Source organism: Rana temporaria, chromosome 2 (genome assembly GCF_905171775.1).
Source record: "Rana temporaria chromosome 2, aRanTem1.1, whole genome shotgun sequence".
NCBI lineage: Eukaryota > Metazoa > Chordata > Amphibia > Anura > Ranidae > Rana > Rana temporaria.
In genome coordinates, this window is record NC_053490.1 from 212,535,310 (window position 1) to 212,558,243 (window position 22,934).

Genomic DNA, 22,934 nt, shown 5'->3' on the forward strand with positions numbered 1-22,934 from the left:
GCACTTTTCTGTCTGTTACAGCGTGATGAATGTGCTTACTCCATTACGAATGGTAGTTTTACCAGAACGAGCGCTCCCATCTTATAACTTGCTTCTGAGCATGTGCGGGTTTTTAACGTCGTTTTAGCCCACACACGATAATTTTTTACAACCCGAAAAACGACATTGTTTAATCCGTTGTTAAAAAATGCAGCATGTTCGGGAAAAAAAATTATGAATATTCAGAACCCGATAAATTATGTGAAGCCCACACACGATTATTTTAAAAACGTTGTTTTTTACATGCCGAAAAAAAATGATCGTGTGGACGCGGCATTAGTGCCAGATTACCTGACACCTTATTACAGTCACACTATAAGTCGCTAAACACCGACATTACAAAATAGTGTCTATTGCTGCATAAACTCCAATATATATACCATAGTTTGTAGATGCTATAACATTCACACAAACCAATTACTATACACTTACCAGGATTTTTTTTTTCACCAAAGAAATGTAGCAGAATACATTTTGGCCTAAATCTATGAAGAATTTAGATTTGTTTTTTTTTTTACTTGAAATATTTTATAACAGAAAGTCGAAAATATTGGGCCAGATCCACATAACCTGGCGCATATTTCCATCGGGCGTAGCGTATCTAAGATACACTACGCCGCCGTAACATACTTTTTTTTTTTAATCCTCAAAGAATGCGCGCCGTAAGTTACGGCGGCGTAGTGTATCTTTGGCGGCGTAAGGGCGCGCAATTCAAATCGATGTGATGGGGGCGTGTTTTATGTAAATACGTCGTGACCCGACGTAAACAACGTCCGTGGGGGTATCCCAGTGCGCATGCTCGAAATTAAACCGGAACAAGCCAATGCTTACGACGGTGGCGTCATTCTACGCAAATCCCTATTCGCGAACGACTTACGCAAACAACGTGAAAAATCCAAAATTTGACGCGGGAACGACGGCCATACTTAACATTGAGTACGCCTCATATAGCAGGGGTAACTATACGCCGGAAAAAGCCGAACGCAAATGACGTAAAAAAATTCGCCGGACGGACGTACGTGGATCGCCGTATCTAGCTAATTTGCATACTCGACGCGGAATACTAAGACGTACGCCTGTCAGATCGAGCCCAGATGCAGTCGTATCTTGTTTTGTAGATACAAAACAAAGATACGACGCAGGAACTTTGAAATTACGCACCGTATCAATAGATGGATCTGGCCCCTTGAGTTTTTTTTTTTCAAACCCAGTAGTGATCAATTGCCACCAAAAGAAAGATTTATGTGAAAAAATATGATAAAAATATAATTTGCGTACAGTGTTGCATGACCGCACAACTGCCAGGTAAAGTGGCACAATGCTGAATAGCAAAAAATGCAGGGGGTAAAACCTTCTGGAGGCCAAGTGATTATAGTGCAGCAAATGAATATTAAAGGAACTCTGGCACGATATACTGGAAAACAAAGACTAACCGATCTCTACACTTCCAAGTTACTGCATTGTTATCAATATAAGAAAAAAAGGAACAAAGACCATTAATTGATTTGTTGTTCAGATTTAATAAAACATTTGTTTTAATAAACAAGTAAAAACACAATGCAGTATCTACATCAAATGTGATATATTACATATACATATTTTAGGTTTTTTACTCAAGGCAGTAAAGACATTCTCAACCAGGTTTCTACGCATCCCCCCTCCCCAAGCAATATGTGCCAGAACCCAATACAGACACATTGCACTCGCTGTTTTCCCTATTAGATTGTAAAATACCTTCTAGCTCAGGGCTCATTCACACCACTCTGTAAAAAGCACATTTTGTACACATTAGCAGGATTCTGAAGTGCTTTGTGATTTTTATGTTACTCTAGCTTAAAATATTAACACTGTTTGAAAAAAAAAAAAATGCTTGTTTATGTTCATTGTAGAAAGGAGGTATACAAACGATACTGGAGCATCTATAAAAAAATACAGACTGCATTAAAAAAGGTTTGTGTCAATACATAATAAAGTTTATTGAAAAAAATATATAAAAAAAAAGCAGTCCATAGTGTGTATGAGCCCTTACCTTCCAGTTTTAACAACAGGTAATTTATTGATAAATCTGCATGAATAAACCTAAATTAGACTTAGCAAGTGATAGCTTGTAGCTATTTTTCATAATGTATTACATATTTATCTTGCTTCTCCGCAGCAACAATGCCTGTAGTACCAAATAATGTGTAATAGCCAAATACTAAACTATATACTAGTTCTAGCCCAAGCTACAGAAGGGACTGACATCTGCCAATAAATACCTGCATTAGACTCCATTCAGACGGGCATTGACACCCGCTCTGCATGCAGGCTGGGCACAACTTCAAACCGCTCTAACAAAACATACGGGACATTTTGACATATTTAATCATCAAAAAGGGAGCAGATCGCAGAGTAGAAAAAGGAATCGTTTAGTAGAAGCTTTAGGAGTAAAATTACCATAATGATGGGTGACATAAGGCTTATGATTTTACAGTATTAAACATTGTGGCAGTCAGGAAAATCATCTGCTTGAGCAGAAGATGCCCCTGTAGCTAAAGGAGGTAGGGATGGGGGGGGGGGCAGGGTTTTACCAACCCCCAACCTTACATGTTAACAAGCCCTAAAGCCTTGTACACACAATGAGAATATCAGACAGATGATCGTCTGTTTTTTACACAATACAACTTCGGAAGTGATGTAATGTGTTGTTTACAAGCATGTGTGGCCTTGGTCATCCGATTTTTTTTTCAGACGAATACTGTACTGATTAAATGGAAATTGTTTGTTCAGGTATCATACGAGCAAACTTTTTGCATTTGTCCCTTTGGATAATATTTTATGAACTGTCGTGATCGGCCCTCGAAAGCTGTGTAATAATGATCAGATTGTCATATGATCGCTTCAAAAGCAGTATTATTCTTCTGATTTCCTCATCGTGTGTACTAGGCAAAAGGGTGCCACCGCTGAATGCATCTAAGACAGGGGTAGGCAACCTCTGCCCTTCAGCTGTGGTAAAACTACAAATCCCATCATGCCTCTGCCTCTAGGAGTCATGTCTGTGATTGTCAGAGTCTTGCAATGTCTCATGGAACTTGCAGTTTCAAAACAGCTGAAGGGCCGAGGTTGCCGACCCCTGAGCTAAGGGCTCATTCACTCTCAGTTTTACGTTGTCAGAAACTGTGTATGACTACAAAATCTTAAATAAAGAATAAAAAAAAACTGCCTTACTTTTTAATGGCCTTTCTAGGTTATCTTCCTAACAGGACACCGTGGGGTTGATTTACTAAAACTGGAAAGTTCAAAATCTGGTGCAGCTGTGTATGGTAGCCAATCAGCATCTAACTTCAGCTTGTTCAATTAAGCTTTGGCAAGAAAAAATGTAAAAAATAGAAACTGATTGGCTACCATGCACAGCTGCATCAGATTGCACTCTCCAGTCTTAAGCAGGCCATACACGGTCGAATTTCAACAAATCAGAAAGTTGTTTTTTTTTATGATCCGGTGACACCACCATTGATTTTCAAAATTCGGCCGACCAAACCTTCATGTTGCAGGGAATATTCGTTTCTCTCCAGGAATATTCTTTTCTCTCCAGGAATTTTCTTTTCTTGCACATGCGCATTTTTTTTTCTATTACATTTCTCGCACGATTCTCCCACCATTGATCAGAAAATCGTTAGTTTTTCAAAAAATTTCTGATTCCTCAAATTTGCTTGCCACACGAAAATCGGCTGTTGCTGCAGCCCACTAACAGTGCCAAATTCATACGAAAATTCTTTGATACAATTTTCGAAAGAAAATTCTTTTGAAATTTGAACCGTGTATGGCCGCCTTTAGTAAATCAACCCCTGAGCTGGTTAACTTTGATTTCTCCCAGGTTGTTCAGGTAGATCTCTACCTCTCTAAAGTTGCCTACCCCTGGTCTAGTGGCTATAATGAGGTATTTTTACTCCTACTGCATAAGAGAAATACATTTGTTCAGAAAATAACCTAAGGAACAATTGATTTTGGCCAATTTTCACAAAACGCATGTATGTGCAGATTCACTGGATGCTATTTTTTTCATATAAACAGACCTCTATATTGAAAAGTTATAATTCAAGATCCTTCCATAAAATAAATAAAATTTCAAAGCTGAAGGACGCTTCAAAAGAAACTCTATGCCAAATAATAAGAAAAAATAACAACCTTTATAAAAATCTTGAAGAAATTAGAGTGGAATAATGTTTAGGAAAATGTATACCTAAGTATATTTAAAGTGTAAACTGCAGAATCTTATATCTGTGAGTGATTTAAAAAAAATGGGGGGGGGGGGGGGTTGGCACAACAGTGTCGATTCCAATAGCATGTGGGCATCTCAAATACAATACAATTTCTATGTTGTACCTGATTAAGATATATGAAGGGAATCAATCTACAGTAATAAAGGACATATAGCAGTTTACACGTGTGATGTAGTATGTGTATTCTGATAAGATAAGTAATATGATGAATAACCCATAAATAGACGCATCTAGAGTGATTTTGGTATTGTATGAGTAGCCTGAAATACTTTGTTACTTGGTACATGAAGGACACACCATTAAAACAAACATCATTTCAATATGATGTACAAAACCCTTTCTAGGACTACATGGGATGGATTTCTAACCATCCCCATAATACTGATAATGTAAAACATGGAAGCTGAATAGCTGGTTAAACAATAGCACAGGGAACGGATTCCTCTATTTATATTGACTGCTTTACTTACATTACTAAATACTGCATCATCTCAGCAAAGCTCCGTAATTAAACATAGCATAGACCACATGTATTCTATTCTCTATACAGTTTTCTGCTGTGCTCCTCTAGTTAGACACAGAAAATACACTTTACATTCTACTGATTACACCCACTGAGATACATTCTAAATGGAAACCATTGCTAGGAACAGAGAGTAAAACTACTTTTAAAAGTAACTGGTTGTTTGGTCATAAAAACGTCCAAACAATTAAATTTTTCAGGTTTCTGCTAAAGACTTAAAACCTGAAAGAAACTTGTCAAAATACTAAGTGGATTACCCTGAGGCCTCGTACACACGACCGAGTTTCTCTTCAAAAACCAGCAAGAAACTTGCTGGGAGATATTTTTTTGCCGAGGAAACCGGTCGTGTGTACATTTTCGTCGAGGAAACTGTCGAGCCAAAAAGAGAGCATGTTCTATATTTCCTTGACGGGAATGGAGAAAATTGGCTTGTCGAGTTCCTCGACAGCCTAACAAGGAACTCGACGAGGAAAACGATGTGTTTCACCCCTCGAGTTTCTCGGTCGTGTGTACGAGGCTTAACTTCTACAGTCCTTCTAGCTGATCTGTAGCATTGTCATTTTATTTTCAATTTGACAGATTAGATTATAGATGCATTTACATTTGGGAAGAAAAGATCTAGGGGACCTGGCACAGACCAACCGCATGTCTGCCTATGCGCAGGATTTTGTTTTAAGATGGCCGTGCTGGAGCAGTGAGAAACAAAGGGGGCGTTGCCATTAAGAAGGCAAGGTTGGATTCAATGGGCTAGTAAGTATGCTTTGCTTTTAATTTGTATATGTGGGACAACTGTTAGGCATTTAAAATTTTATTTAGGATAAATAGGGTGACGTGATTCTTTAACATGTGTTATGTCGCATGTAGCTTTAAGGCAATCTATTGAAATGAACTGTGTTTTAAGTTTTAATTGTTTTACTGCACTAAACCTTTTATCTAACTTTCAAATTGTTCTATTTGTTATTTTAAAAAGCAAAATTAAAGGAAGAGTAGTGATAAAAAAATTTGGTTTAACCAGTAATGTATTGCTATATCCTAATGGTCATTGTTACTAAAGGTATAGCATGGCATTTTATGGTGTGTGTGTGTGTGGAGGGTGTTAATACAGGTTAGTTTAGGAGGGCTGGATTAGAAGAGTTTAAAGTATAGTTATCCTTTCGGCTAATTCTAAGGAAAAATATATTTCATGATTATATTAAATGCATTGCTGGATGTAATTGCGTTTTATAGAGCTGCCTGAAACTCAACTTTAATAGCTTTGGGAGAAGGTATTTTAAAGTGTCTAAGGCTGTTAAGTTGAACCAAAGGAAATATAACTGTTTTATAACCATATTCTCAAAATGATCATTGCTTCAGGTAGAAAGTGCACAAATAGATGAATAGCCATATGTTAATGACTTCTGTTCTATAAAAGGAAACAAGAATCACACACAAGGCAGCTCATTTTGCTGAGACTCACATTCACATGACAAGTTTTGATCCAACTAAGGCATTTTTCTTCCTGATATTGCACATCACGGTGAAAACCATATTTCATTATTAAATAGCTCAGGAAGGTGCGGGTATATTTCATTGGGGGGCGGTTGGCACTCAGTATATGAGATTCTTTTCAAGTATGACATCCATTCACGCTCTTAGTTACACTAAACTGAACAGCACAAACCGATGATATGATATCTAAAAAACCTGAACAAGTGTAATCAAATTAAAGAATAAGGTATAGCTAAATTCTAACATCTGCTAAAAGTACCAAAACTGTACTACACTTTAAATAAAAAAAGGAAAACTCATGTTGTGACTTCATCCTGTCTAATGTGTAGGCTGGCCAGTGGTAAGGTGACATCAGCTGGCTGTCTTGGAAGGTCCAAAACTATCCTAATATGAACTGCTTACCGCAAGCAAACTAAACACTGCATCTGCTAAAGACCAACCAAGAACTGTATTTGGCAAGTGTGTGTACAAATGTATAAATATATGTACATACACACATTTTTATTTATTTTTTTCTCTGCATATACTATATTGTAGGGACTAATTATATATATATATATATATATATATATATATATATATTACACATATACTGTATATATATATTTATATAAATAACATATATACTGTGTGTGTGTGTGTATATATATATATATATATATATTACAGTAACATATATACTGTGTGTATATATATATATATATATATATATATATAACATCATTACTGTGTGTACACACACACGTACGTACGTACGTACGTACGTACGTACGTACGTACGTACGTGTGTATATATATATATATATATATATATATATATATATATCCTTGTAAAAAAAAAAGATCGAAAGGCAAATATAATATTTCTAGGAATTACTGTACACGTTCCTTTGAGAAAAAGGGGAATACACAAAAGTATGGGGTATCATGAAATCTCATCATACACAAGATTCAGCTGGCTGGAGCAGTGCTGGTATTGCAGTCATCTGGGTAAGGAGCAGCAAACATGCTTTTCCTGCCAAAATGGCCCTTCTTAAATAAAGCAACAGGAGCATAATATAAGCCCTTTGGCACAAATAATGACACTACAAATCCGTTAAATTTTACATAATTTAGTGGTGCAAAATGTCTTTCTTGGCAAAGATATGGCCTAAGCAGTCCACCATGTACAGCTGCTGCTATTCAAAAAAACAAAAAAAACAAGAGGGGCTTATTCCACAGGCTAATTTCTAAATGAATAAATGGGAAAATATATTTTCTTCCAATAGTTTTTGTCCTTCTCTGACATCTGACTGTATATTTGACTTTTAAATATGGAACCCTATACAAGCAGCAATGTACAAACTCTTAAGATCCAGTGCTTACAAGATACCTGTGTTAGATGACCCAACTAGGTGAAGAGCAATGTATTAGAAGTAAATGAATTAGAAAATAAATACACCATCCTATTGTGTGATTGCTACTGAAACATGTTTTGCTTTAAAAAAATGATCATGTTGGATTTAATAGAATATTCAAAAATGAAATATTTCTTTGATATAACATTGCCTTCAACAAATCTTCTTGGATTTATAGGCCTTGAATCCTAATTGCGATTCCAATTTTCATATGTGTCCAGTATTTACAGTGCAGTCCTGAGTCAGAATCAGGCAGAAAAAAAAAAACTGTATTTCAGCACCCCCTTGTGGGAGAAAAGTATCAAACACGCTGCAAGGTTGACTGTACAGTTCCAGGAATGCGTATTTTATATCACAAGCAAGGGAGACATTAGTGGACCAGTTCATTGAACTGATCAGAGGGGTATGGTCATCAGGAGGATAAGCTATATAAAAAAGGGAAAGTTGTCATCTGTTTCAGATGATTAAAGTGCATTACAACTCTGTAACAGTCCTGAAAACACCCACGGAAACTCAGCATATCTTGCTCTGAGTTCTACAGTGTTACAACACTGAATCTCATGAAGACTTCACTCTTCTATTATTATGGGTAGGAAGAGACATTTCCTTTTGTAATCCTTGAAGTGCATCCTACGGCAAGTCAAATGGAATGTGTTGACACCTCAGACTGCTGCCTGATGTAGGTCTGGAAACTCTTGTCTCCTATTGGATGCTCTCTGAAAGAAGAAACAGAGCAGTAATTAGACACATCTCTTTTATTTTAGAACAAACTCAGAATAAACAAATGTAATGGTGTGCGAAGGTGCCACCATACATAAAGTAGCAGGTATTTTTTATATAAAGCATATTATCTTAACAACACTTTTATTGTAATAATAAACCATATCTTAGATGTATCCTTCAGTCAAATGTGAAAGCATGCACTGAGATGAAGGAAAGAAAGTATATTGGTTTACTTTTTAATCCAGCCATAATTACATATGCTCCAAAATAATCTTTTTTTTTTCAAAGGCTTGCTGAATTTATTCATCTGAAGCCTTGTACACACGACCGAGGAACTCGACGGGCGAAACACATCGTTTTCCTCGTCGAGTTCCTTGTTAGGCTGTCGAGGAACTCGACAAGGCAAGTTTCTCCATTCCCGTCGAGGAAAAAGAAGACATGTTCTCTTTTTGGCTCGACGGGATCCTCAACAGTTTCCTCGTCGAAAAATGTACACACGACCGGTTTCCTCGGCAAAAAAAAAATCCCAGCAAGTTTCTTGCTGGTTTTTGCCGAGAAACTCGGTCGTGTGTACGAGGCCTGACTGTTGAGCAAAGTGAATATGCTGGCTCGGTATTCCGAATCACACTTGCTATACGTTTTTGGCAAAGTAACAAAACACAAAATGATTAACAAGGTAGTAGGGACACCCAGAAGTACATGGGAGGTCTTCTTGGAATGAAGCTGCAAGAGATTATATACTGTTGTAATACAAATAATATAAATTAGGTTGCTTTTTTGATGGAATCAGTTGACAAACAAATGTTTAAGTGCATCCACTTTGTTAGTCATTCAGTTTCGCAAGCAAGTGCCTGCTGATAAAAAAGACAGTCAATTTGTCCATGAAGAACACACATCCCTTATTTAGTTGAGAGTTGGACCCTCATGAAATAATATAAGCAGGTATCTAATAACATCTTTACCATGGTGGGCCACCAAGTCCACTTGCAATGTTCCTCAAAAATCTTCCTGGTCAGTTATCTCCCCAAGCACAATGACCAGATAGAAATGCCAATTTTAGAACCTTCTGTTATCGTTTTTAATGTGGTTTACATCTTAGCAGATGATGAACAAAAGCTGTGCTTTTATAGCTAACACCTTCCTTCTCTTCACAGCATCACCAACCACTTAAATACTTCCAACAAGTTAAACAATCAGTGGGGTTCATTTACTAAAACTGGAGAGTGCAACAGTTGGTGCAGCTCTGCATATAAACCAATCTGCTTCCAGGTTCTTTGTCAAAGCTTAATTGAACAAGCTGAAGTTGGAATCTGATTGGCTACCATGCACACCTGCACCAGATTTTGCACTCTCCAGTCCAGTTTTAGTAAATCAACCCTACTGTGTGTTTAAGAGAAGTGCTTGATATCCCTACTTAGACCGGCCATAGAAGTGTGAATTTCTTTCCTGCAACCAAGGGTTGCAGGAAAGAAATGTGCACGATTCCCCCATCAACACAATCATTATCAGCACTGAGAGGGGAATCCCTCCTACCGAGCAATTGTCTGCTACAGGCGGGCGAATCTGCCCCCTGACCACAATAATGGCAAGTGAATCCGGCAGGCTTGATGTACCCAAGTTGATCGATCAACTTGGTACATTCAGCCTGCCCACACACGGTTCAAATCTTGGCTGGTTCCTGCTGAACCGGTCGAGATTCAAACTGTCTATAGCCAGCCAAAGGCCGTGTACACACGATAGGATCGCCAGAGAAGAACGGTCTAAAGGACCGTTTTCATCAGTCCAAACCGATCGTGTGTAGGCCCCATAGGTAATTTAACCTTTGGTCAAAAAAATGAGAACTTGCTTACAAATTGAACCTATGTACGCCTAACCGATAGCTCAAAACCGATCGTTAGTATGCAAAAGCATTGGTTAAAAACCCGCGCATGCTCAGAATCGAGTCGACGCATGCTTGGAAGCATTGAACTTCGTTTTTTTCAGCACGTCGTTGTGTTTTACGTCACCGCGTTCTGACACGATCGTTTTTTTAACTGATGGTGTGTAGGCACGACGGACCATCAGTCAGCTTCATCGGTTAACTTAAGACAACTGTCCTTCAGACCGTTTTCATCGGATGGACTGATCGTGTGTACGCGGCCTTAGAGAAGCCCATCACGTGTCCATCATCCCACACCCCATGCAAGGCAAGCAATGCTTGTTTTGGGAATATACAATTCAGGCTATAAGTGGCCAACTTTACTTCACCCTGTGATGAATAGAAAATGAGATATGCTGTACTTACTGACTTCCATATTTAGTCTTCTTGAATTTATCCCGCCTGTACTGAGCATGCTCCTCTTCTAATGTCTTAACACCTTCTATAATGCTACATAGTGTTTTGTAGGTTTCACGAGGGTCATCAATAACGAAGCTGCTGTACTCCTCTTGTTCTGGGCCATCATATACTGACCGACTACCACAAGCCTCTACAGGATAGCAAAAAGAGAGGTCAGTGGTATTACATCATACCTTTCACTTATTTTAACAAGATTATTATTATTATACAGGATTTATATAGCGCCAACAGTTTATGCAACGCTTTACAACTTGAGGGTAGACAGTACAAATACAATACACTTTGATACAGTAGGAATCAGAGGGCCCTGCTCCTTAGAGCTTACAATCTAACAAAATACGTTGTTACACTAAGCAAAGTATATATATTATTCACGCAACACCTCTTAAAATGCTACATTCAAAACTGAAACAACTTAGAAACACTTAGCAGAGTCAGATAAATCAATGAAAGAACATTTCTATATAAAATCTAAAAACAAAAACTTGTGAACCTGAAATGTTGAATCAAGCAATAGGGGAAGCTGACTATGCCTGTTTTCAGTTATGAAAGTTTTAGTGCATTTGTAAACTGGAGTTAAGCCCCAGCTATTTTGTATACACTGCCTGTAAGAATATGGGTTCTAACATGTCACCAGTCCTAACTAGTTTTCATTTTCAAAGGGAAACGGACTGAGTGAAACCTGGAGGCAGCCGTTGCTGACCTTATGCTGATTCTCTGACTTCAGCACATTCTAAGGCCCCGTACACACGACCAGTTTCCTCGGCAGAATTCAGCTTCCGACCGAGTTTCTGGCTGAATTCTGCCGAGGAAACTGGTCGTGTGTACACTTTCGGCCGAGGAAGCCGACGAGGAGCTCGGCGAGGAAATAGAGAACATGTTCTCTATTTCCTCGTTGTTCTATGGGAGCTCTCTCCCCGCCGAGCTCCTCGGCGGCTTCAGTGCTGAACTGGCCGAGGAACTCGATGTGTTTGGCACGTCGAGTTCCTCGGCCGTGTGTACGAGGCTTAAGCCACTGACCTGTATGAAGAACATTAAGTCACACTAAAGTCTGAACAGTTGATATGCAAGATCGTTCCAGGTCAGTAACTCCAAAACACCTCAAACATTAGTTCAACACTACTGCCAGACAACTGGAATTTTTCAAAGGAGACGACAGAAATGGCAACCTCCAAGGGTACACACAGGTTTCCCCTGCAACCTAATCTGATACAGTACAAGGAAACAGGCAAAAGACATGGCGGTACAAAGGACAAAAGGACTACAATACACATTAACCACACGTATTGACCTGGGTAATATTTTTTGACCCAATGCACTCATAAGGAAAACTCAATCAAAGGGATAACATTAATATTTACTTATTTTCAAATCTATTTGCTGTAAAATGCTGTTTTTTTTTATAGTAAGCTTCAGTGGCGGCTGGTGTTTTTTTGTTTGGGGGGCAGCAAGCAAGCAACCCCCCTGTGGCCCCTCAATACCCCCCCTGCACTGTTTGCTGGTCCACCGGCACTTACCCGATCGACGGGCACATTGGGGATCATCGAACAGGGGGACAGGCTGCGGCAGATATCTTGCAGCGTCTTCCGTGTCCTTCAGAGATCACGGTGGCTTCAGCCGTGCATCTCCTCCCTTCCTGTTAGGTGTCCAATAGGATCGCCTAACCTTTCAGCCAATCGGGAAATGAGTAACAGACCCACGCTTCCTGATTGGCGGAGAGGTGATTCAGTGTTAGAAAGCAAATGTTAAAGTAAAGTAACCCTTTACAACCACTTTTACCCACAGGTAAGCCTAGATTAAGGCTTACCTGTAGGTGCTCGAAATATCTCCTAAACCTCCACGGTTTAGGAGATATTTGCAAAAGAGACGGGTGCCGATGTGTCTATGGCGCATGCGCCGTAGACAACGGCGCAGGCGCACATTAGAGACAGCGATCGTGCCATGACTTGTGGCTCCTGCGCACATGCATGTCATCACGGCTTTGGCCAATCACAGCACCGGAGCTGCGATGCCCGGAAGGAAGAGGGTGAAAGATGGACGCTTTGTGGAGGCGCGGAAATTGGTGACATCGCAGTTTCAGCTAAGTGACACATAATGGGCCCATTATGATTTACCTTTGCAGGGAAACACAGAGGAAGTAAAACCTGTCAGGGTTTACTTCCTCTTTAATTTGGTTTTCTAACACATCTGGGTGGACTCTGAGCGCAGACATCCTATTTTGAAGCCTATTAGAGCTTAATTCAGGTGCCCGGTCTACGAAAAGGGGCTAGGCGCCTGAATAGGGGGAGGCAGTGGCGGCTATGGATAGATTCATGCAGTGCTTGAATCTATCCATTATGCATATAGGGGGGTGGTGAGGATAGAGGGGCGGCACCCGTGCGCCCTTAATGCACGGGCCGCCCCTTGTAGGCTTTAAAGTATATGTAAAGCTAATCATTAAAATCTCATATACTGTAAGCTTTATTATCCAATTAAACTCTTAATATGATTTTATTTTACTTTTTTATTAAGTAACTAATGGGGGTTAAAGTACCCTGTGTTGCAACAATCTGGAGAGTCGGACCACAGATCTCTAAGGCCTCGTACAGACGACCGGATCTATCCGCTGGGATTGATCCGCGGATCAGTTCCAGCGGATAGATCCGGTCGTGTGTAGGCCCGAGCGGACAATTTTTGGCGGATAAAAATCCAGCCGACGGATTCCCAGCGGATAAACATTTTGTAGCAGACTCACCGGATCAGTCCGTCCGCTCCCATCCCTTGCATGCGTCGTAATAATTCAACGCATGCGTGGAAGTATTCACCTTCCAGTGTCGCCGATGACGCGGTGACGGCGCGACACGTGACCGCGGATGTTTTCCGTGCGGATTTTGATCCGATGGTGTGTACAAGCCATCGGATCAAAATCCGGAGGAGGAATGTCCGCTGGAAACGGTCCGGCGGACCGTTTCCAGCGGATAACCCCTCGTGTGTACGGGGCCTAAGGCTGGGTTCACACTAGTGCAAATTGGATGTGGATTTCCCCACATCCAATTTGCATAGCTGGGGATTGTGACTGGCTCTCCATGGAGCCGGTTGACACATCTCCACATCGGCTCCGGTGCGATTTGCACAGGAGCCCTGTGTGTCTTTTGGTCCGTTACAGGTCCGAATTCAGCCCAAAATTCAGGCTGAAATCGAATCTCAAACGGTGAATGGAGATACATTGGACTCCAGCTGTCAGCCGCTGTTATCTCTAGTGTAAACCCAGCCAAAAACAAAGCTGTTGGGAAGGGGCAGGGGGGGGAGTGTCTAACTATTAAGGTTGCAGAAGTACAGGGCATTTTAACCCTTGCTAAAGTACTTACAAGTGTAAAATACAGTAAAATTAGACATGATACTATATACGCAGTAAAACAAATAAACATCACCAACACTCCATTAGAAACAAATTATTAGTGTCACATCAGTCATTATAAGCCAATGCTTCAGGGACCTTTCCTCAAGGCGACATAGTGGGGTCGATTTACTAAAACTAGAGTGCAAAATCTGGTGGGGCTCTGCATAGAAGTAGGTCAGCTTCCAGGTATTTGTTTTTCAAAGCTTAATTGAACAAGTTGAATGCAGAGCTGCACCAGTTTCTGCACTCCAGTTTTACTAAATCAACACCGGTGTGTCTTTAGGTTGCTTTGAGAGAGGGACCATACGCAGCCCTAAATATTGGCTTATCAGACTGATGTGACATTACACTGTGTTAAAATTATACCAGGTGATCCTGCCATGTACGTTTTTGTTCAGGCACTTCCTGTTATAGTGTGTCCCTGCTTCCTAATTGTGCTTTTTCATTGTCCTCTTGTCTCATGGATTTCTCATGGAGACAAGTGGCTGTTTCAACATATTGTGCTGCAGGCATGATTTAATGTTGTCTCCAACAGGAAACCCATCCAATGCCATTCAACCATCACTAGAGCATATACATGAAGCCAGGAAGTGGCTGCAAAAATTCTGTGGCAGATTAGGATCACTGAAATGCAACAAAGGATGAAAAAGGGAAAACATAAGGATTTTATGTAAAAAAAAAAAAGAAGAAAATTCTTTACGATGCATGGTGCTTTAGAAAACTACACACCAATCAATTAGGATTTGCATCTACTTTAAATGACAGGACTGAACAAAATGTTGGCCATACACATAATCAGCTGACCTTTTAAATTTAAAAACTGATCAATCAAAAACAATCATTAAGTTTAGCATTACTTCGCAATATTGATCCAATAGTTTTAATGACAAAACTTGATCAGACGTCTTTTCACTGTGAAAATCATAATTTTGTTCTTTGTTATATTGGCTTGTTTAACTGAAAAGACACAAATAACCTTCCTCTCAGCTGAAATTGGGCAAAATGATGCTGGGACAATCGTTTACCTTTGTGTGTGTGTCTGTCTATGTAAAAGAGCCTGACATGTAGCAATCCAACTCTTTAATAAACAGAACATTTAAACTGAACCTGGTAAAAATCAACTTTCACCGGTACTTTGATCTCTTACAACTAATTTCATGACGTTAAATTGAAAAACAAATATAAGACACATTCTAAAATCATTGATGAATGCTCATTCAAGAGGATGTCTGACATGATTTCCATGAGTTTGTTCATGGGGAAGGGTTATTTGGGTCATTTCCAATTATCAAACCAATCAATAAAAGTACAACTTTTTTTTTATTAACAGTCAACAACTTTTGGTTAATTTTTAATATTAACAAATCAGTGTAGGCAATCATTTTTCTTAATGTCATTAAAGGCAAAACATTTTTCCATTTTGGATAGAGTAAGGGAGGGTTCTAACCCCAGTCAGATTTGTTTGCCATCTGTGTCCTACTGCTGAAATTTTCTTTCACTTCCTGTCATGTAGCCAAAACATGAAATGAGAGGAAATTCCTCCAAATTCCCAGGGTGTCACCAGAACTAGTGTCCCCATTGAAAGATTTCTCTTATTTTCCTGTTCTAATGTCAACCCAAAATTTGGGATATATTTTTTTTACTTTAGATTATAACAGTAAACAGGACAAATAGAGAGGGTTAATCTCCCTACTCTACTCTATCCAAAACTACTACTACAAAAAAATTACTTTAAGCCGGCCATAGACCGTTCTAATCTTGGCCAGTTCAGCAGGGACTGGCTGAGATTCGAACCATGCATGGGCAGGCTGAATGTACCTAAGTTGATCGATCGGGTACAACCAGTCTGTCGGATTTTACATGCGATCAATGCTACTGGCTATTATAGCCATAAACAGTAATCACTGTGTTCTCCTGGCAGGAACGGCCTCCTCTGCTCCTGTCCCTCTGCCAGGAGAACATAATAGCTTCACAGGAGGGATTTCCCCATCAACACTGAAGCCTCGTACACACGACCGTTTTCCTCAACAGAATCTATCAAGAAACTTGGTGGCAGAGCTTTTTTGCAGAGGAAAACGGTTGTGTGTATGTTTTTCGTTGAGAAAACTGTTGTAGAACTCGACGAGAAAAAAAGAGAACAAGTTCTCTTTTTCCTCGTCGGGAGTCTCAATTTTCTCGTTGTGTTTCTCGTCGGGCTGGTTTACGACGAGAAACACGTTCGTGTGTATGCTTAGAAACCCGCGCATGCTCAGAATAAAGTATGAGGGAGCTGCGCTGACAAGCCATTCACCTCTGCAGCTAGGGGTTCGAATCCCGGTCTTGGCTACTTGTGAATTGAGTTCGGTGGTCTCAGCCCGGCTCCCGGTGGGTGTGCTATGCAACTAAGCCTGAGCTTAGTACGCCCACCCCCCTCCCACAAAAACCACCACACTTACACGCACTCTAAATTGGGTTAACATGCACGCACTTTGACCATGCGCCTCTCTAAAAAGAGAGGCGAAGGACCAACGGGGCTAGTTGAGCGGGCTAGATCCTCTCACTCCCTTATAGGGAGTCCCTCTGCCCCGTTGGGCTTCAAAGCGGAGCAGGTAGGGCGGGCTGTGTGGGAGGACCCCCTCACGCACCCGCCATTGTCACCCGGGGCATGGAGAAAGGTGGCAGATTGCCTCTGGGGGAGGCCTGCCTACTCCCAACTCCTGCAGTCTGGCTCCTCTCTCGAGTACACACACAAAATACACTTTAAATTAAAAAAAAATAATAAAGTATGAGATAGGAGCGTGCCTTTGGTAAAAGCAGGGTTTGTAATGGAGATTTGTCACGCTGTAACAGACTGAAAAGCGCGAATCGTCTCTCACCAAACTTTTACTTAACACGCAGTAACATGAGATTAGCAAAAGCAGCCCCAAGGGTGGCGCCAGTGGAATCAAACTTCCCCTTTATAGTGCCGTCGTACGTGTTGTACGTCACCGCGTTTGAGAACGACGAGATTTTGTCTTGACAGTGTGTACATAAAAAGAAAGCTTGTCAAGATTCTCGACAAGCCTAACAAGGAAATCGTCGAGGAAAACGATGTTTAATTTACGACGAGTTCCTCGGTCGTGTGTACGAGGCCTATCTGTTGATGGGGGAATCGAGCGATATTCTTTCCTGTTGATGGGGGAATCGCTCTGTCTTGGCCGGCTTTAGTGACACTTTAATTGAACAATTATTTAACATCAAATTAATTAAATTATCAAAACAATCAAATGAAAATGTGATGCATTACACTGTGTTACAACTACAGGAAGGGCATATAATGAATGTTTCTAACTCACCTTGCATTTTTTCTAGCTTGGACATGTAGGTGTTAAAGAGGGAGTAAATGCGCTCAGTTTCTCTATCACCATCAATGACAATTTGTATGTTTGCTGGTAGACCCCTGTAATAAAAGAAAAAGCCCAGTTATAAGAGTTATAGGAATGCGTGTGCAATGAATTTTATCATATCAATGCTCAGTCTAGAGATAGAAAATGTCACTATGTTTAATATAGCTTGTAAAATATAATGGGAAGACAATATAGCCACATAATACGTAAGTCTTACCCGGTACAGGGACTGCAGCCAATGGCAGTCTCTGAAGTCATTTTACAACACAACCAATGTCCATTTAGATAGGCTGAGGGATGGAAAACAGTGAGGCGCTTCTTGTTACATTGGCTGACTTTGGTGAGAATGTCTATCCATTCCTTTGCTTCCACACAGTTATTTGCTTGAATATACAAAGTACGAACTGGCTGGATGACTTGAAACATCTTAAAAGACACAGAATGAAAGCCAGAGCTAATTACAAATCACATACAGTGCCCTCTGGCATACATATCAGGACGGAGGTCTATTTTTTATTTTAATATATTTCAAGAGACAATGATAATGATGACTCTATATATACCATATTTATCGGCGTATACCGTGCACTTTTTTGCCCTGAAAATCAGGGCAAAATCGTGGGTGCGCGGTATACGCCAATACCCGCTTTCCTGCGCCGAGTTTGAATACTGCGCCGACATATACCGAGCGCAGTACACTCGTGTATTGTCGGGCAGTCTCGGGTCCTCTCACGCTGACGTCCTGGACGTACAGGACATCAGCGCGAGAGTTGCCGAGCCTGCCCGACGATACACGAGTGTACTGCGCTCTGTATATGTCGGCGCAGTATTCAAACTCGGCGCGGGAAACGAGCGGGGAGGACGCAAGGACGCCGGACCCGACGAAGAGGACACCCGAAGCCGCAGACGGACGCCGGACCCGACGAGGCCGCCGATGGACGCCGCGCAAGACACCAAAACTGTAAGTACAAAAAAACTTTTTTTCACAGGAATTCGGGCAACTTTAGGGGTGCGCGCTATACGCGGGAGCGCGCTATACCCCAATATATACGGTATGTTATTTATATCATTTTAGCGAGACTAAAACAACACATAGGGGGGCGTATAATACAATAAGTTGCAGTCTGTCTTCTTACATTCTTCATTTTAAAGGACTCCTCCTCCACTTTCTCTACTGCCAGAATATTTTCAATTGGAATATTGCAAAGTGGGTGATCACCTGCTGGGAACACGGGACAAAATAAAATTGTTATTAAAGCACAATCCAGGAGATACAGTCACACAGAAACTTAGGCTGTCTAAAATAACTAAACTGCTATGATACACAGTCCATCTGGCAAAATTTAGTCTCTATAGAGACTAGAGCAGTCTTTTTTACTATATCTAGAATTCCATTCCATTCCAAATTTCCCATTTTCTAAAATAATTCAAGTGTTTATGTGTATACTGCAATACTGGGAAACATCATATTTTTATGACCAGCCAAAACTTTTATTTTATTTTTAATTTTGGAGAGTTTTTACTGTGTCCTGGGTTCTGTTAGAGAGATGTGGTTTTACCAGAAAGGAAGTAAGGGAATATTTCTAACAGGGACACAGACAAACAATTAAAAATAAATGATATATATATATATATATATATATATATATATATATATATATATATATATACACACACACACACAATGGGAAAAATAATTGTTTGATCCCCTGCAGATTTTGTAAGTTTGCCCACTTATAAAGAAACAAATGGTCTACAATTGTTATCATAGGTGTATTTTAAATGATAGAGGCAGAATATCAACCAAAAATCCAGCACAGAGGTAAGATGTTTCTTGTAGTTGGTTACCAGGTTTGCACACATCTCGGGAGGGATTTTGGTCCACTCTTCTTTACACATCTTTTCTAAATTCTTAAGGCTTCTTGACTGTCACCCCCTCTGGCTCAAACACCGCTGATTGCTCAGTTCTCAGTGCTCCCTAAGCAGAGAGCTGGTGACAGCCAGGCTCTGGCTCTCTGCTCGGCTCCCCCTCCCCGCACTCACTGAAACACTGGGCTGTGGAGGGGTGGGAGCGGCCAGCTCAAGATGAGCTGGGTGCTGGGCCAGGCATGTGAGTGGATCCTGACCATATGGTTGCGATCTTTCCCCAGCCTGGACTGGCTCTGTGATGTCAGCCGACAGCAATACATCTATCACACGACCTGTCTCTCTGCTCCTGTTTGGCATTACCAGGCTTTTCCCCTGAAGCTGGCAGGTCCTTCAGGCAACCACTTAATCTTGTCCAGAGGGCTTCCACTATCCCCCTCTCACAGTCTAGGGCCTCCAGACATCTGCTGTCCTAGTCAAGGGCCTTCAGACACCCCCTCTCCTAATCTGGGACCTCCAGACACCCCCCCACCTAATTCAGCATCTCCGTTGTATCCCGCCATCCAGGGGCCGTTGCCACACCAACCACCATTTCCTAGTCTTCTGCACCCCCCCCCACCCCAGTCCAGGGCTTCTTCTGCACTCTCCTCCTAGTCCATGGTCTCCTCTACAGCACCTCCAAGGTCCAGGTCCTTTGCCACACCAACACCACTTTTCAAGTTCAGAGAGAGCCTCCTCTACACCCCCCAGTCCAGAGTCTCCGATGTACTCCCCCCTAGTCCAGAGCATCCTTTGCATCACCCAGTCCAGGACCTCCACTGCACCCCCCCCAGTCCAGGGCCTCCTGTGTGCTCCCCTCCTAGAGTCCAGGGCCCCCTCTGCATCCCCTAGTTCAAGGCCTCCTCTGCACTCCCCTGTTAGTCCAGGGCCTCCTCTGCACCTCCCAGTCCAAGGCCTCATGTGTACTCTCCTCCTAGTCCAGGGCAACCTCTCCTAATCCTGGGTCTTTGCCACACCAATCCTTTTCTAGTCCAGGGTCTTCTCTGCACCCCCCCATAAGTCAAAGGCCCCCACTGCACCTCCCAATCCAGGGCCTCCTGTGTACTCCCCTCCCAGTCCAGGGCCACCTCTCCTAACCCATGGTCTTTGCACACCAATCCTTTTCTAGTCCAGGGCCTCCTCTGCACCCCCCCCCCATTCCAGCACCTCCTCTGCACCCCCAAGCCCAGGGCTTCCTTTGCACCACCCCCCAAGCCCAGGGGCCTCCTCTGCCCCCCCCCCCTCATCCCAGGGCCTCCTATGCACACCTCCCTAATGTGTGTTGTGCTGTGCGTTATCATGCATTCAGTTAAGGCAATTCATTCATTTGAATGGGCAACCTAAAGCACACACATATATATATATATATATATATATATATATATATATATATATATAGAGAGAGAGAGAGACAGGGACAGAGACAGAGAGACAGTAGACAGATATATATATAGAGAGAGAGAGAGAAAGGCTTCTCAGATCACTGTAAGTAATTCATTTAGTTATTTAGCCAGTCTGCTCTCCTTCAGATGGAGCTGTATAGAATGCGGGGAAAACGTGAAAAGGAGCCTAGAGTGCAGGCTTGATAGTAAAAAACATTGTTAAAAGAGAAGTATAGTCAAAGCTATTTTCTGATATGGATCACAGGAGTTCATTTCCTTCTGCACTACTGTGACTTGTTTTCAGCCGACACAACTGGTGGCGAACGTCACAAAACCGGTCCAGGCAGGGGGAAAAATCCCAACTTTGCACTCAGGATCCACCCAGATTCATGGACTGGCAGCTGGCTCAGCCTCTTAGCAATGATGCCGAGAGGCTGAGCCAGCCCCTTTCTCCCTCTCCGGTGAGCATTGGAGGGGCAAAGCAGAGAGCTGGTGACACACAGTCACTACTCTTTGCTCAGATCTATTCCCATACTTCTCTTTTAATGTGCATTGTTTCACTGTTACCTGACTAAGTAAGTAAGGAAAAGAAAACATGTTAAGTAAAGAAACAATATTGTTATTACCTAGGGACAAAATCTGAAATCAAGAATGCAAATTGCCTGTAATGCTTTGTTTATTGTACAGCAACCGCAGTAATATGTTGTCAGTAGTGTTAACGCCTCACTATAAGCTATGATTACTAGTAAAGCCTGTGAAAAATGTAGCTTACACTTGTAGGCCCTTATATAGCTGTTCTCTTCACTATCACAGAACTGGAAAGTATAATAAAATCAGTTTTATAATACATGTTAATTTGTGGATCATGGATCAGATCAGGAGGGCCATATGTAGCCATTGAGCTTCCTAATGGGCATTTCTGATTCAAGGCCAGTTCCCCGATGCTAGCTAATCAGGCATAGATGAAACATACTAAACAGTGGAATAAGTAAGCTTGTACAACACACTACACAGTGTGCATGATATCAGGAAACATCTGACATCAAAATATTAATGATAAACTGAATGGGTGGGAGTGCTACAGATGTAGCAATGCTTCAGTTTTCTTCACTGAAAGCCTATAAAGAAATCTATGCATGAGTTACCTTTACTTTTCTGGTATGTACACTCATGGTTGGTAAGGCGAAACCATCGCTTCTTGAAATTCTTCATACCGAAGCGCTTCCTTCCCTGAGCTCTTTTGATCATAAATCTGGATAAGGAGGCACAAGGTACAGCACTTATATCTGCAAACAGGCCTTATGAACACCAAAAACTTCAATGTTTTGACGCACAAATATACTAAGCTTTATCATATTCAAAAATCTGCTTTCACACTATAAGGCCTTGTTTGATTAAATCTGTGTCGTCGTCCCCCCCCCCCCCCCACAGGTTTTGCATGCTTCCAGGTGCCAGCAGTCATACCCAGGGTAAGTTTGGCAACATGTTCCTGCACGGATGTCATACTGGGACACAATAACTGTGTCTGTGTAGCCACTGTGTTCCAATAGACATGAATGAGACTGCATCAGTATGCACACAACACCTGTGTATCCTTGTGACATTAAAACACGGCCCTTGTTCAGGCCTGCTCCAGGAACCTCTCTTCCCACCCCAGAAGATGACATAGACGAATGTTAATACAGTCGAGGGAGCTGTGACAGGCATTCATCAAGAGAGCCCAAGAGGGTGGGCATAGTCAGGCATAGTTTGTGCTGTCTTCTTTTTATTATTATTATTTAGGATTAAACTTAGGCTTTAATGCAAAATTTGGTACATTTTCTTTACAGAGTCCAGTAGCTCAAGGTAAAATGTATCTGTCGATAAACCTTAGTAATCTGGAAGTCCATGGATATGAATAAATGTGTATTTGTAAAACAAATATTGTATACTTATATTAAAAAACAGAAGTTAAACAGTTTAAAAACATATAAACGTAAATCATTATTCCCATCTTTGAAATGCAGTAACGCTCATTACCAGAGTGCATGAATTGCAATGCCAATCATTTTGAAGGGCATCCCAATGAACACATACTGAGCACTGAGGTGCATGGCAAAAAGATATAGGTTTGCTTTTATATGTATAAAGCCT

The 22,934-nt window shown here is 41.2% G+C and overlaps 1 protein-coding gene across 2 annotated transcripts in view; it reads right to left on the reverse strand.

The window, feature by feature from the left end:
• Positions 1 to 7,496: 7,496 nt before the first annotated feature.
• The window catches only part of RASA3 (RAS p21 protein activator 3), a 335,356-nt gene continuing 319,918 nt past the window's right edge, over positions 7,497 to 22,934 (reverse strand). The window contains exons 19-24 of one of the 2 annotated variants that reach the window (XM_040336372.1): positions 21,947 to 22,053; positions 18,651 to 18,733; positions 17,732 to 17,940; positions 17,464 to 17,567; positions 10,717 to 10,900; positions 7,497 to 8,425 (exon numbers count right to left, since the gene is read on the reverse strand). In XM_040336372.1, the coding sequence (XP_040192306.1) occupies positions 8,350 to 8,425; positions 10,717 to 10,900; positions 17,464 to 17,567; positions 17,732 to 17,940; positions 18,651 to 18,733; positions 21,947 to 22,053 (763 nt within the window). In that variant the 3' untranslated portion in view covers positions 7,497 to 8,349. Of the gene's footprint in view, positions 8,426 to 10,716; positions 10,901 to 17,463; positions 17,568 to 17,731; positions 17,941 to 18,650; positions 18,737 to 21,946; positions 22,054 to 22,934 lie in introns of both variants that reach the window. The other variant, XM_040336371.1, reaches the window with a different exon arrangement.